The 15,072-nt window shown below is 45.0% G+C and overlaps 1 protein-coding gene across 1 annotated transcript; it reads left to right on the top strand.

Moving 5' to 3' along the window:
• Positions 1-1,612: 1,612 nt before the first annotated feature.
• Positions 1,613-14,827, top strand: BOD1 (biorientation of chromosomes in cell division 1). Its single transcript, XM_055421843.2, has 4 exons — positions 1,613-2,049; positions 5,879-6,003; positions 10,775-10,971; positions 11,935-14,827. Exons 1-3 carry the CDS (start codon positions 1,813-1,815, stop codon positions 10,968-10,970), a joined length of 558 nt encoding a protein of 185 aa, XP_055277818.1. The 5' UTR covers positions 1,613-1,812; the 3' UTR covers position 10,971; positions 11,935-14,827.
• Positions 14,828-15,072: the final 245 nt, after the last annotated feature.

Genomic DNA, 15,072 nt, shown 5'->3' on the forward strand with positions numbered 1-15,072 from the left:
AGTGATCAGAGAGTGTAGAGAAGAATGAACTTGGGGGCCCAGGCAGCCTGAACCCAGGCCTCTCCTGGGGCTAAATGTGGGTGATAAGTGTGGGAACAATTAGGAGAAATAGTCATTAGGAAATCCCCAGGATGGCTGAAGTATTAAGAGATAATGTTGGTTATTAACTTAATCTTTGAGGAAGACTGAACTTGAGTTAAAGGATGAGTATAAACTATAACACCCCAATATTCATTTTAAGGGCTAAATGCTTTTAAATGGAAAATGTTGGAGTGGAGAGCATCCATAATAGAGAGATCTCATTATTTCTCTTCTTAGGAGCCAAGGATATTGAAGAATTTATTATGTACATACCCTCCACTGCTTATGGAAGATACGGAAATAACAATGCCTAGGTTATGGGCAGGAGTTCAGTCAGTAACAGGCAAAAGCTGAAAGGAAGAGAGGATAGTGGTGGCAGTTCCAATGGTGAACTGTAGCTACAAAAAAAATTTGAGAAGAAAAGCTTTACCTTTGATGTCAGCTAGCTTGCAAAATGTAGTACACCTTAGGTTAAACATCGCTAAGATTTGGATTCAGGAGACCTGACTTCAACCCCTCCTCTTCACCTTTAGCTAGGTGATCAGGGTAACAAACTCTGTGCCTCCATTTTTGGATCTGCAAAATAGCGATAATAACTGCTTTTTAGATTGTGACGTAGTGTATATAAAGCACTTGGTATCATGCCTGTAATATTCCAATTACTCAACATTCACTTATTATTATTATAGGATTCCCAGGTGGCTCAGTAGTAAAGAATCCACCTGCCAAAGCAGGGGACACAGGAAATGAGTGTTCTGTTCCCTGAGTGGGGAAGATCCCCTGGAGAAGGAAATAGCAACCCACTCCAGTATTCTTGCCTGGAAAATTCCATGGAGAGAGGAGTCTGGCAAGCCACAGTCCATGGGTGTTGCAAAGAGTCAGACACGACTGACCAAGCAAGCCAAAAATAAAAAAAACTATCCGGAAGGAAATACACACAGAGAGAGACAAAAACAGAATCAGGGAACTTTTTTACAGCACAATTTTCTGTTATTTTTCAATTTTCTAAAATAAGTATGTATTTCTATTAAAATCAGAAGGGGAAATAAAACCCACAATTTTTTAATAAAAGAAATGTGACTGGTCCACTGCTTCCTACATTTCCCAGATCATATTTGTTGCTCAAGAAGGGCGTGGGAATACCTTTTAAAAACACGGATTCCCAGGCCACGACCTAGAAATACTGAATCAGAATCTCTAAGGGACAAACCTGTTAATCTATGCATTCAATCAACCTAGCAGACAATTCTGACAATCAGGTACTCTGGGAATGCGCAGATTTAGAGCGAGGGGGCAGTAACGGGGCGAGGGCGAGGAAGGCCAGCCCACGCTGCAGCAATCACTAGGCCTACGCCTACAAGTCCCATCGTGTCCCGCAAACTGGAGACGCGACCCCGGAGCCTGCCGGTACATGTAGTTTCCGTCCGCCAGACCGCTGCCTATAAGAGAGCGGGAGCTGCCTGCCGGAAGACCTCCCGCCCCACAATGCAAAGGTCTTCGGTGACGTCATCGGGAGAGCGTCCGGGACGCGGCGGGCGGTTTCCGGCAGCAACTCCGCTGCCTGAGAGACTGCCGCAGCCGCTGTCGACGCCGCCGCCGCCGCCCCTTCCCCCTCCGTCCCCGCCGCCGCCTTCTCCTTTTCGGGCCCCTCCGCCACCGCTCCACGACCTCGGCCCTCTGTTCCTGAGAGGAAGCCTTACTCGGGCCCCTTGGCAGGCCCGGCGCGCAACCATGGCTGACGGCGGGGGCGGCGGGGGCACCGGCGCGGTGGGCGGCGGCGGCGCGGGCCCGGCCTCGGCGGGGGCGGCGGCGGGCGGCGGCGGCGCAGGCGGGAGCGGCGGCCCCATCAACCCGGCCTCACTGCCCCCGGGCGACCCGCAGCTCATCGCGCTCATCGTGGAGCAACTCAAGAGCCGCGGTCTGTTTGACAGCTTCCGCCGGGACTGCCTGGCCGACGTGGACACCAAGGTCAGCTGAGGCGGCTTGGGCTCATGGGGGGCGGGCTGGGCGTGAGGCTGCTAGGGCTGCAGCTTCGCACTTCCAAACCGGAGAGAAAAACAAAAGGTACTCTTCAAATCTCAGCAGCGAGGAGACCGCTTGGGGCAGTGTAGGAAGCTTTCTGAGGGAAGTCCACGTGGGTTCGGCTCCCCGCCCCATCCTGCTCTGTGCGACTTAGCCCAGCAGCGTCTCTGAACTTGGGGACCCAATACCGGTTTTACAGCCTCGACCCTGTATTTCCAAAATGAGACTCAGTAACAAATCTCAGTGTTTTAAGAACACCGGAGAAAGCCAGGTAAGTAAGCATGAATGGTTTGAATGCACAAACATCAGCCTTTCTTCCTTTTCTCTAGCTCAGTGATTTGCAGGCTTGAGTATGCAGTTAATTAAGGTATATTTTCGTAGAACCAGCACCTTTATTTTGTATTCCATCATTGGTTGAAAGATTCTCAGTTAGATCATAGGTCAACTGGCTAATACAATGCTGTTTCACTTGACCTTGCCCAGATTCATTTGTATTCAGTGAAGTCACCGGTGTTAAGTATCAGACAAAGAGTAGTCGCTGAAATGTTTTTTTACTCTCTTTTCAGAAGTTTCTCTCACAAGACTGTGGTTGTAGACATAGGAGGCTCTCTTACTGAATGGGCTCCTCTAGGCAAGTGATTTCTCCTCTCTGAGCCCAACATGGAAATCTTTTGCCTACCTCACAGGAAGATTGTGAGCTTAAAACTAGGCCTTAAAGATTGGTTATCCATTAAACATTTATTGGTGAGGTTTCTGAACACAGGGTCAAGCAAGTCACTATCCTGTCCTCAAAGTGTGTATTCTGGCGTAGAAAACTGAAGTGTAGATCAGATAATATGTATTGTAAATAGAGTATACTTTTATTCTCCCAGATTAAAAAACTCAAGGAGCAGTTCTCTCCTTGAAATGAGATACTTAATTTTTCTTATTTAACATACATATTGACAGAATTTTCACGTTTTCCAGTCCTGGGTGTTCTCAGCTTCCCATCACAAGTTCTCCACTATGTTTCTTATGTCTCATTAGGTTCTATGTGGCTTAACTGATGTAGGATACATTTTTTTTTAGTCGGTATTGAGAATCTATTGGGATAGAGGGAATTGGAGCTTAAGAAGCTCTTCCTGGTTGTCACCAGGTTGTTTTAATTCTTGAGGTAGTATGTCTCCAGGCACATCCTTTGTTGTTTTAGTCCCACGGTTCTCAAAGTGTGGTCCTTGGATCATCAGCATCACCTCAGAACTTGTTAGATTTGCATATTGTTAGGCTCCACCCCAGACTGCACACAGGGAATGTGTTCTGCTGATGTTTGTAATTTACTTTGCAATGCGTCCAAAATATAAATAAGTAAATAGACTGATAGGTTAAGAGAAAGTGATAGGATAATAAAACGTTTAGTGAAAGGCACTGTAGATCTTTCACTTCATGAACTGAAGGGATTTTTCTATGTTGTCAGGGTCTGTTAAGGTTAGAGTTTGGTTGGTGATATTAGCTGTCCTTTGTCCTTTCCAGTAACCAGTCCTACCTAAAACTGGGTGAATTATTTTGAATAGTAAAAGATACAGTATCAGGATTGGTGGTTACAAGTGACAAATCTAACTCTAACTCCTGTGAACAAAGGGGGAGAATCTATTGACTCAAGGGAATCTAAGGAAGAATAGAATAAAAAAACTGCCAGAAGGATAGGGATGCATTTGGAACCAAGAATTCTCCACCAGGGCTATCTAACCCTATGTCACTGCAGAGTAGAGTCATCCTTTTGGTTACTAGTACTTTTGGTTACATCTTACAGCTACTTGCTCTCAAAACAGCTCCAGTTAAAGGAAAAAAATAAATCCTGGGAAATACCTGCATTGTCTAAACGTGGGTCAGGCAGCCACCCCTGTGGCCAGGAGAATGTGGCACCCACTGCCCTATCCTTGTGAAGAAGGGAAGATAATTACCAGGAAGAAGGACTTGCTAGGCGGATAGTACATGGGCATCTGTGAATTTTAGTCCTCATCCATCTCCCTGCCTTTCTCTTTTCAGGTTTGGTGGAGAGTCTTTGTGAGTCATGGCCTTTGGGAAGACCACACTCACAGAACCTCTTGATTCCTTTGTCAGTGTCATATAGCTGACTGTTAACAGACTTTTGCCAGAGTAACACTGCATAATAAACCAAATCTCAGTGGCTTATCATAAGCATTTGTTTGCATGCTGATGGGACTGCAAGTCAGCTAAAGTTCACCTGATCTAGGTAGACTTGGTGGCTCAGCTATAGGCAGCCTGGGCTTAGGTCCAAGCTGTGGTTGGGGGAAGATCTCTGCATGCGTACTTTTCCTGCATCCCAGGCCCGAGGGACAGAGGTTGCAAAGAATATACCCTCGTAGAAGGTCACCAGAGTACCAGAGCCATGCCAGATGGCACAACCACATTTAGGACTTCTTATCAACGGCACAGTATTATCAAAATGAAAGTCACTCAGCCATGTCCAATTCTTTGTGACCCCATGGACTATACAGTCCATGGCATTCTCCAGGCCAGAATACTGGAGTAGAAAGCCTTTCCCTTCTCCAGGGGATCTTCTCAACCCAGGAATCAAACCAGGGTCTCCTGCATTGCAGGCAGATTCTTTACCAGCTGAGCTACCAGACACTTTATTGGCCAAAGAAAATCACACTGCTTAATGCAACATCAGTGGGGTAGGGAAGTGGTCCCTGGCCACAGTGGGAGGAGAGAGGAGTGAAGTGTGAAACAGCAACTCACACTGTTGCACCTGGTTTGGACAACAACAGCTGATGGTGCCAGAAAGTCTTGGAGGCTCGGAATGCACATTCCTTGTGTTCACATACATACCTTGCATTCATCAAGTCTTTCTGATTTTGTTCTCCTCATACTAGTTGGCTTTAGAGAGCAGTGGTGCCAGTCAGGCTCTTTTGGGGACTGAAGTTTTGCTTCCTGTCAGCGTCTCCCAGTGTTCCATAGACTTTGACTTCAGTCTGTGTGTGTGAGGGCTGGGTAGCTTCATTTTACGCAGAGGGCTTTCGTGGACCCTCGCTTATTGCTGAGAACATGCTATGAGGTAAGTGGGGCAGTAATATTTGTTTTACAGATGCAAATAACTGAGACTTAGGTTGGTTGACTTGTTGAAAGTCAGAGAGCTAGTAAGCAGTAGAGCTGGGCTAGAACTCATTTCGTTTGATTTGGAAATGGCCTGGGTCTGACCTTGACTTTGCCACATTTTAGCCTTGTAGGCAAATTGTTTACTTTTTCTAAACTTAAATCCTTTAACATGAATGCAGAAGAGAACTAATAGGACCACCGTTATAGAGTTATCTGAAAAGTAAGCAGGGCAGTAGAGCATCTGGCCTCATACCTACCTGCCAGGTCACGCTAGTGGTATAGAACCTGCCTGCCAGTGCAAGAGACATAAGTGACATGGGTTCAATCCCTGGGTCTGGAAGATCCCCTGGAGGAGGGCATGGCAACCTGCTCCAGTATTCTTGCCTGGAGAATCCCATGGACAGAGGAGCCTGGAGGGCTGTAGTCTACAGAGTTGCAAAGAGTTGGACACAGCTGAAGTGGCTTAGCACTCACACGTGCATGCCCTAAAGTAAGCACACGAGTTGGTAATTCACTCTCTGCTGTGCTGTATGGTGACCTTCATGGACATGCTGGGAGTGTATTTAAGGACTTGAAATTCTGCATTCCTGTGAAAATCTGTGATCTGAATGGCAAATTTATAAAACTTTCGTGCGTGTAACTTCTGACCTTGCCCCCCCCCTTTTTTATATTTTAGCCAGCTTACCAAAACCTGAGGCAAAAAGTGGATAATTTTGTATCAACACATCTGGACAAGCAGGAATGGAATCCCACGATGAACAAAAACCAATTGCGAAATGGTCTGAGGCAGAGTGTGGTTCAGTAAGTAAGCAGAATTGAAAGTGAAAAGGCAGTAACCACAAGTGTGACTCAAAAGGCCATTGAAAGGCCCTGTTTGGTCAAGTGCATGGTCTGCCGCCCACCAGGCTCCTCTGTCCATAGGATTATCCTAGCAGGAATACTGGAGTAGGTTGTCATTTTCTTCTCCAGGAGATCTTCCCAACCCAGGGATTGAACTTGTGGCCCCTGCATTGGCAGGCAGATTCTTTACCACTGAGCCACCTGGGAAGCCCCAAGTGCGTGGTACCTTTCAGCAAATGTGACATACAAGCTGCAGCAGACCCCCACCCCCCATTTAAGTTCAAGTAAGCAAAGAACTCAGTTAAAACTCTTGATGCCTACAGAAGCCTCCTGAGCATGTCTCTACAGGAAAGGTATTCTAAATTGTAAGACATATTTCAGGCTCTTTGAAGTTTTCAGTGTAGCGTGAACACACAGTGATGTTCATACCAATATATCAGTGTTTGAGCCTTGGGCAAGAGCAGCTGGATCTTCTCACAAGCCAGTGTGAGTTACACAGACTTTCTGAATCCACATGACCCCTCTAAAGTATAATGGTAGTGTTCAGGCAGGCATGAGGTCTTATTAAAGTCTATTCTTCATAACAGCAAACTGAACCTCAATGAGGTGCTATTGATTGCGCATCCAAGTGACGTCTGCGTGTCACTGGGCACAGAAGTGGAGGTGGCTCATGAAATCTGGTGTCCTGAGATAAGCTATTTCTTCTTTGTTCTTAATACCAGTGCTTATGTTCACGTTTTCTTGATCCACTTACTCTCCTGGAATATCTAAAAGCTTGTGATGCTTTCCTCTTTAAAATGAGAAATGGTGGGGAATTGTGGCAAGTGAAAAAAACCCACCAGTATCAAAAAGATACATGGTGCATGATTCCACTTACATAACATTCATGACCTGATGTGTAATTATAGAGATGGAAAAATAGATTAGTGATTGCTGGGGCTTAGGGTTGGTGGGATGTGAGTGTGGCTAGGAAAGGGTAGCTGGAAGAGGGTGGTATACAAGTGAGTAATTGTGGCTCGTGAAGTTTCTTACGATAAAATTGCACAGAGCTGTGTATGCAGACACAGAAATGCAACTATAACAGATGTAAATGAGGTTGAGTACCCATGCTGATTTTCTGGGGTTTTTTGTCCGCCCCCCCACCTTTTCGGAGGTATTGCTGACATACAGCTTACTGGTTTCAGGTGTAATTCATTTCAAGCATAATGATTCAATTCATGTATATTTTGAAATGATCACAATAAGTAGTTGACATCCATCACCACATATGGTTACAGAATTTTTCCTCTTATGTTCCTGGCTTCAATATTGTACTGCGGTTGTGCAGAGTACAAGCCTTAGAGGTGTCTGGGTAAAGAGTGCATGGACCTCCTTATGGATTTCTTTGCAACTTTCTATGAATATATAGTTTTAAAATAAAAAGTTTTTGTAAAGTAGAAAAGAATGTTTATTAACATGCTGGCACTTTCAGTATAGCTGATGAAATCTGAATCTTTCTAAATGTAACTAAAATTTACAAAAGCTCTCAGAGTTAGGGAGGAAGCATGATTCCAGAAGATGCCTAGTGCCTTGTCATTCTGGATTCATTACCCATGGCCTTGTTCCTCTGGTGAGCAGACTGGCACAGGAGTCCTTCAAAAAGAAGGGGACTGTGGCTACCACTCATAGAACAGCTGTTTCTCGTCTGGCACTGGTCCTTATATGAGTTATTGCTCAATCTCAGTCGCTCAGTCATGTCCAACTCTTTGCAACCCCATGGACTGCAGCACGCCAGGCCTCCCTGTCCATCACCAACCCACGGAGTTTACTCAAACTCATGTCCATTGAGTTAGTGATGCCATCCAACCATCTCATCCTCTGTCATCCCCTTCTCCTCCTCCCTTCAATCTTTTCCAGCATCAGGATCTTTTCAAATGATTCAGTTCTTCACATCAGGCAGCCAAAGTATTAGAGTTTCAGCTTCAGCATCAGTCCTTCCAATGAATATTCAGGACTGATTTCCTTTAGGGTGGACTAGTTTGATCTCCTTGCAGTCCAAGGGACTCTCAAGAGTCTTCTCCAATACCACAGTTCAAAAGCATCAGTTCTTCAGTGCTCAGCTTTCTCTATAGTCCAACTCTCACATCCATACATGACTACTGGAAAAATCATAGCCTTGACTAGATGGACATTTGTTGGTAAAGTAATGTCTCTGCTTTTTAATACGCTGTCTAGGTTGGTCATAACTTTTCTTCCAAGGAGTAAGCGTCTTTTAATTTAATGGCTGCAGTCACCATCTTCAGTGATTTTGGAGCCCAAAATAAAGTCTCTCACTGTTTCCATTGTTTCCCCATCTATTTGCCATGAAGTGATGGGACCAGATGCCATGATCTTAGTTTTCTGAATGCTGAGTTTTAAGCCAACTTTTTCACTCTCCTCTTTCATGAAGAGGATCTTTAGTTCTTCTTCGGTTTCTGCCATAAGTGTAGTGTCATATCTGAGGTTATTGATATTTCTCCCAGCAATCTTGATACCAGCTTGTGCTTCATCCAGCCCAGCGTTTCTCATGATGTACTCTGCATGTGAGTTATTGCTAGTCCTTAAAAAAAAACTATTTGATAGCTTAAGTAACAAATCAGATGAAACTTTTTTAACCCTATATTCTAAAAGATTGGCAACCATATTAAGAAAATAAAGCACAAAATAATTTAAATATTTGAAAAGGTGCCAATAATGGCATGAAGACTGTCAACATTACTGTTAATTTCTAATGTGTGTTGATATCATCCTTGAGGTATGCATGTGGCACTTCTCTTCATATACCTTTCATAAGAAGTGTAACACAGAAAAGTGCTTACAGCAGAAATGCAGTATAACAAGTAATTAGAACATCCCTGTAGTCCCATCCAGGGTGAGAAATAGAACATTACCAGCACCCTCCAAACCCCATGCCCTACCCATCCCTGCTCCGCCTCCCACCTTTCCCGGTACCCGTCCTCCTCTCAGAAGTTGACCATACTCCACTTGGGTGGTCCTTATTTCCTTGCTTTTTTTTTTCATAGTTTTACCACCTATGTAGTTATTCCCTACTTTTCAACCTGAAAACATGAATTTGGATGTCATACTAAGACATTTGTTTGTGATTCCTGCTAACATTTTAAATTTGAGGCAAATTCGAATGACATTTTACAGTGAAGATCCGCTCCTTAACCCTGCCAGTGCGACACTGCAGCCCTCAGCATTGGCTGGCCAGCCCCGCTGCTCAGGGGCTGCAGCGTAGAGGAAACTACATGATAGTTGTTCATTTCATCCTCTGTTCTAGGCACCTGACACTTCCTCCTAGCACTTTTAAAATCTCCAAGAAAGGGAGCTGTACTCTTGGTACTTTGTATTCCTTGGTCAGATTTTCACCTCCAGTAAAGACCCCTGGGAACCTGACCCAGGAAGCAGGGTGATGGAGGTCAGTAGCCCTTGGATTGTGACTAAGGAGAGGTGGCTGTGCTTCTGCGCTGACCTCAGCTGCTGCTGACCTCGGTGTTCCGTGGGCACACACTTTTAGGGTCTGCTCGCAGGTGTCCCTGTACTCTAATGGCGCTCTATTTACATCTAGGCTTCCTGTTGGTAAGCTGTCAGTCACCACTGGGTTTAGGGAGCACTTTATTCACTACTCAGCCTAACCAGTTCAGGGCCTGTTTCTCATCTCACTCATCACTGCATGTGTCTGCTTGGCTGTCTCCTGGGCTGTGCTCTGACACACCATTTGCCCCATTAACCTCAGGACCTATTTTTACCCAAGCAAAACCTTGAATGGCCCAAGAACTCAAGTCTAAAGGAAAGTAAGTAAAACCTGTCCACCACACTTGTGAATGGTATTTGAATATTTTAATCCTTTGAGGAGAACAATTCAGTTTGACCCTGCATGGACTATGTTCCAAACTCTTCAAATGTGATTGTTTCCTATGATCATAATCTTCCTTGCTGCCCACCCCTAATGTTTGACTATAGACATTTTGACTAATTTTTGTTCTATTTCAAAAAACACTGGGGCTGTATTTTAGCCCCTTCAGTTCAGTTCAGTCTCTCAGTCATGTCCGACTCTTTGCGACCCCATGAATCACAGCACGCCAGGCCTCCCTATCCATCACCAACTCCCAGACTTCACTCAAACTTATGTCCATCGAGTCGGTGATGCCATCCAGCCATCTCAGCTTAGAAACAATCTGTTTCTTGTCTGTTTACTTGTTTGCTTCCACGTTACCTTGTATGTAGCACAGCTTGAAGGCCTTACTGAATTGCTGATGATGCTGTAAGCATTCCCAGCCCTGACTGGTTTGTGCTGTGTAAGATTTAGGGCTTAGAAGCCAGGTTGCTGCTGGGGCCCACTTCTGCTTTGATGTGTAGAAGAATAGATATTGAGGGAAGTGGAGTCAAGTGGGAGGCCTGCTGGCTTTGCTCAGTTGAGGTTTTCAAATCTCCCCATGGCGTCGATTCTTTCGACCATACTGTTACTGTTTGTTTTGGGGAGAGTTTTGTTTGGTTCTTTTGTACAAGGTTGCACTGGGAGGGGATGAGATTGTGAATTAGGAATAACGAGTTGCCCTCTAAAGACATCATGGCTTGAACCCTGTGTGCTCAGTGCACCATCCTTTGAAAGCACTCTCACGGGGCTGTACCCTGGATCAGGTGGGTACTAACTGGGCTCTCCCATGACCTTGCAGGCGAAATAATGGAATAATCTGTTTGTCTTCTTAAGGTCAGGGATGTTGGAAGCTGGAGTGGACAGAATTATTTCCCAGGTGGTGGATCCCAAACTGAACCACATCTTCAGACCACAGATAGAACGAGCAATTCATGAGTTCCTGGCAACCCAGAAAAAAGAAGCCGTGCCAGCACCACCTCCAGAGCCTGAAAGCCAGGACCCTGCTGCTCCATCTCAGGACGCTTCCTAAGGTCAGTGACCCGCCTTCTGTCCAGGAGCGTTCACCTCAGGCTTATAGACACAGGAAATAGATAGAAAAGGGATAAGCCATTACCGAGGTTCACGTTTCTTATCTATTCAGAGAAGTGTTTACTGCAAATGGATTTCATTTTGTTGTGAGTAACTTTTTACTGAGAACTAATTAGTAACCTTTTCCTATGTCAGTGATTGTGATTTTCTGTGCAGCAGAGCTGAACATTTAAGCTATGAATAGATGCTTCATTAGAAACCAGCTGGGATGCTGGGTATGCACACGCCAAATTCACATTAAAGTCTTGTTGTGAAATTGCCTAAATGAGTCTCTCCCCTGGATATGAGTTAACTTGGGCTTACAATTTGAATATAAAACCAAGCAGTGCATTCTAAAATGCCTCTTCAATGGCACTCAGAATCCGCTTTAAGCCCTCTTGGGTTTCCTTGTAGTATTTATTAAGGATTTCAGTTTACCACTGTCAGTTACCATGGGATTCTTCTGCTATGAGCACCCTTTTTTTCTTTTTCACATTTGAAATTTAATTTTAAAAATCAGCTCTCGATGCACAAAACAATGCTGTCTGCAAGGGTTGGGAGGCGTTAGCAGACATACGCAGTTACCACAGGTGAGCCGTGGCAGGCTCCGCCATCGCGGCCCCATCACGGTGTGTCTTACCCCTCATTCTGCGTTGGTGTTCTCTTTGAAAGGGTCTTCAAGATGTCCGTCCTTTTTGATTAGTAAAATAAGCATCAGTGAGTGAACAAAGCAAGAACATCAGGGTCACATGGGGAACTCATGAGACAAATTGTCCCTCTGTGCCTGTATTGGGAGAAAACCTCAGCTCCATTATGGAGTGTAAAATATTCGCTTCAAGTCTGTCTTTCTAGCTTAATTCCTTTGGGAACATAAAATTAAACATAACACAGAACTAACATTTTGATGTGATTATCTTTCTTTTTAGAATATGCCGGACATGTTTTGGAAGCTCCATTGAATTAATGGTGAAGAACTGGATTCAGTTACATAAGAGTACAACTTCAGAATGAAGACAGGCCAAAGTCCTCACTGACTTCAGAATTCAATGTTGACTGTGGGGCAGTGTCCAGATAGAATAGGGAGCAAGTGGGACTATAGAAAAGTTGACCACGTGAGCCCCCACGTTGTGCCGCCATCCAGCTAGCCTGTCCAGGGGGTGACACCCAGTAAACACTACAGACATATTAGAAACACTACATCACTCTGGGGTTTGTCCTGAAGCGAACCTTTGTACTTGAACTTAGAGACTATATGGATTTTAGGGTTTGTGCTTGAGGATAATCAGAAGCTGCAGTGAAGGAACATAACCAGTCCTAAAGATGCAGTTTCAAAGAATTGACGGTAAAGGTTAGCCAGGGGTGGTAGGGTTTTAACAATGCTTATTTGATACTATCTGTTTCTGAGAGTGCAAATCAGAGTTTACAAGCCACTAGCATCAAATAGCTGTAAGGTATTTGTAACCCTCTTGTAGGTGACTCTAGCTTCCACTTCCTTTCCCCTGCAAGAGGTGTCAAAACACAGCACCCTGGAATGCCTGAGGAGATGCAGACTTAAGTGTAAGGAAAGACATTTGCAAGCTCTCTGTCCAGGGCTTTTTCCTATCCTGCAAGGGCTAGTGAGTTGGGTGTGTGTTTATTTTATTCTCATGTTTGTGTTTTTTTAGAAAGTGAATAAAGGGACTTGAGTTTTGTAATTAAATCATTTGATACTCTGAAACTTCAGCTAACTCTTAGACCCCAGGTATGGAACATAGCCTTTCTCCTCTGTCTGTGTACCATTTCTGTGCAAAGACATGACTTAGTGGCAGTGAAGGGCTGGTGGACACACCTTGGAGCTACCATCATCCTGCAGCTAGTGGGTGTACCTGCAAGTGGTCCTCTCTTCCCCAGACCATCGCCGGTCCTCCTCTTTAGTTGAGGGCAATGTGCTGTTTCCCAAACTTGCAGAAGTGTCACCAGGGGATTTTAAACAACATGCAAAGTCTGATTCGGAAGTTCAGAAAGACCTGAAAGTTTCTGACAAGTTCTAAGTGATGCTTTCACTGCTGACCCTTGTCATTTTGCATCCCAAGCTTTGGATGATATCAAAATTTACTTCAAAGAGTCTTTGGTTCTTAGTTGAGCCTTCTCCTGGATATTGTTACTCAGACTTTAACCTGTTCCACCTTTACCATCAATAACCACAAGTTAGGACTGCACTTCTGTGTTTAGCAAGATGTTTGGCCAGCGTATGCCTTTATTTTAAAGCAAGCTGACCACATGTTTAGGGCAGGTGGCAGTTACTTCTGAAGTGTGTCCTACTTCCAGGTAAAGCAGGTTGCTGCCCTTTTCAGTTTGGGATTCAACAACTGGGTCCTCAGTGCCCAGAGAAGGGCCCCTCTAGTGAGTCCTCTTCACTTAAGAGGTAGATATGGAAGGACTACCTGGCCTGTGCTCTGCAAGGAGGCCTCTCAGACTCGGACCCTGCTGTCCAGGACCATGGGCCTCCTTCCCAGGGAGGCCTCTGCTCCAGGAGGGAGGTCTCAACAGAGCCTCTCTCAACCCCGCCAACATTCTGCCTGTCCACCGCTGACCTCACCCCGCTGGCCGGGCAGTATGAGCGACCCAGAGAAGCTGCTTCCTCTGTCCCCAGATGCGCAGGCAACTGTTGTGCATCTTCTTGGCAGTCTTGGTCCATCTCGGTTCTCTTTATTCCGTTATTATAGAACGATGTACGACAGGGAGGCCTGGCGTGCTGTGATTCATGGGGTCGCAAAGAGTCGGACACGACTAAGCGACTGAACTGAACTGAACCAGTTAATGAGAAATACCCTGCTTTTCACAGAATGTTAAATATGCCAAGATACCAAGGAGATTTTTTTTTTTTATCATTGTTATATCCGCTAAGAGTCACCATAGACTAGAGAGAATTTTTTCAAATGAAATCATCAGATTACAGAAGTACCTAGACACATTATTTCTGTTGGGACAGAAGGCTGACTTTGACTCTTAGCTGAGCCAAATTGAAATGGGAGTAGTTCCCATATTCCCTTGAGTAAATGTAGTTAAGCGGACAGCCTGGGAAAATAAGAGCAAACAGCACTGGGGGGGCTGGGACATCCAAAGCCACCTCCTCCCTCAAGAGCTGGTCACCTGCTAAGCCTTTTTGCATTCTCACCGGAGTCGTCATTTTGAGTATTAGGCATGCAGAGCCTAGAAAACTGATCTGTGTCCTGAGAAAAAGCGAAATTCCTCCCTGATGAAGATGAGGCCACCAAAAACATCTCACCCCTAAGCACCCTTGCTCCAGTAAGCTAAACAAGAAACCAGATGTCTCAGACCTCAAGTCTTCTTTCTCTGTAGTTGGAAAGACCACTAACGTTTGCAAAAGCCTCATGAAGCACAGAACAAACCTCTGTAAGACATCAACAAACAGCCTTTAGAAACCATCCAAGCCTTGGAGTCGTGATGATACGAAGAACCCCATGTTCATGCTTGTGGTCCAGTTCTTACATGGGGCGGCATCTCCCATTGCCACTAGAGACTGCTGCCCCCAGCAGTTTTCCAGTTACTAGCCTAAGTACTTCATTGGTTTTACCAAACCACCACGTCCACCCAGTCGTGACTGCATAACCCTTGGCTTATAGTGAAGTTTGTGGCTCCTAGATCAAGATTTTCAAGCATTGTTTTATTTCTGTCATTTAGCTTCTATTTACTCAACTGGGGATGTAGGGGTTCCCTTGCATTTTGTAACACTAGTATTGTGGACTGAATAAATACCAGCAGATTCATTACAGCAATACTTCTGAAAACATAACCACCCAGCCACCAGCAGGAAGCATCAGCATCTCCTGAAATTGTTAGAAATGCAGCCCTGATCCCACATCTACTGATTGAGAGACTTACAGGGGGGCAGGGGGGTGGCGAGCAAGCCTTTCATACAATTCTGATACACACTAAAAATCATTTCCACTTTAGGAAACCTTTCTGGAAAGTTGGCAATGCTGACTGGCAATGCCAGTTTATATTAGTGGGTACACATAGCGCCTACATAGTGGGTAAGATGTGTCTTGTTCGTAAGGAGC

Source organism: Moschus berezovskii, chromosome 18 (genome assembly GCF_049115385.1).
Source record: "Moschus berezovskii isolate FMDL1 chromosome 18, NW_MosBer_1.0, whole genome shotgun sequence".
NCBI lineage: Eukaryota > Metazoa > Chordata > Mammalia > Artiodactyla > Moschidae > Moschus > Moschus berezovskii.

Excerpts from the sequence above, each read along its gene's own strand:
- BOD1 (XM_055421843.2), top strand. The coding sequence starts at position 1,813 with ATGGCTGACGGCGGGGGCGGCGGGGGCACCGGCGCGGTGGGCGGCGGC. Across the intron at positions 2,050-5,878 it reads TGGCCGACGTGGACACCAAG|CCAGCTTACCAAAACCTGAG; the intron begins GTCAGCTGAGGC and ends TTTATATTTTAG. Across the intron at positions 6,004-10,774 it reads CTGAGGCAGAGTGTGGTTCA|GTCAGGGATGTTGGAAGCTG; the intron begins GTAAGTAAGCAG and ends TGTCTTCTTAAG.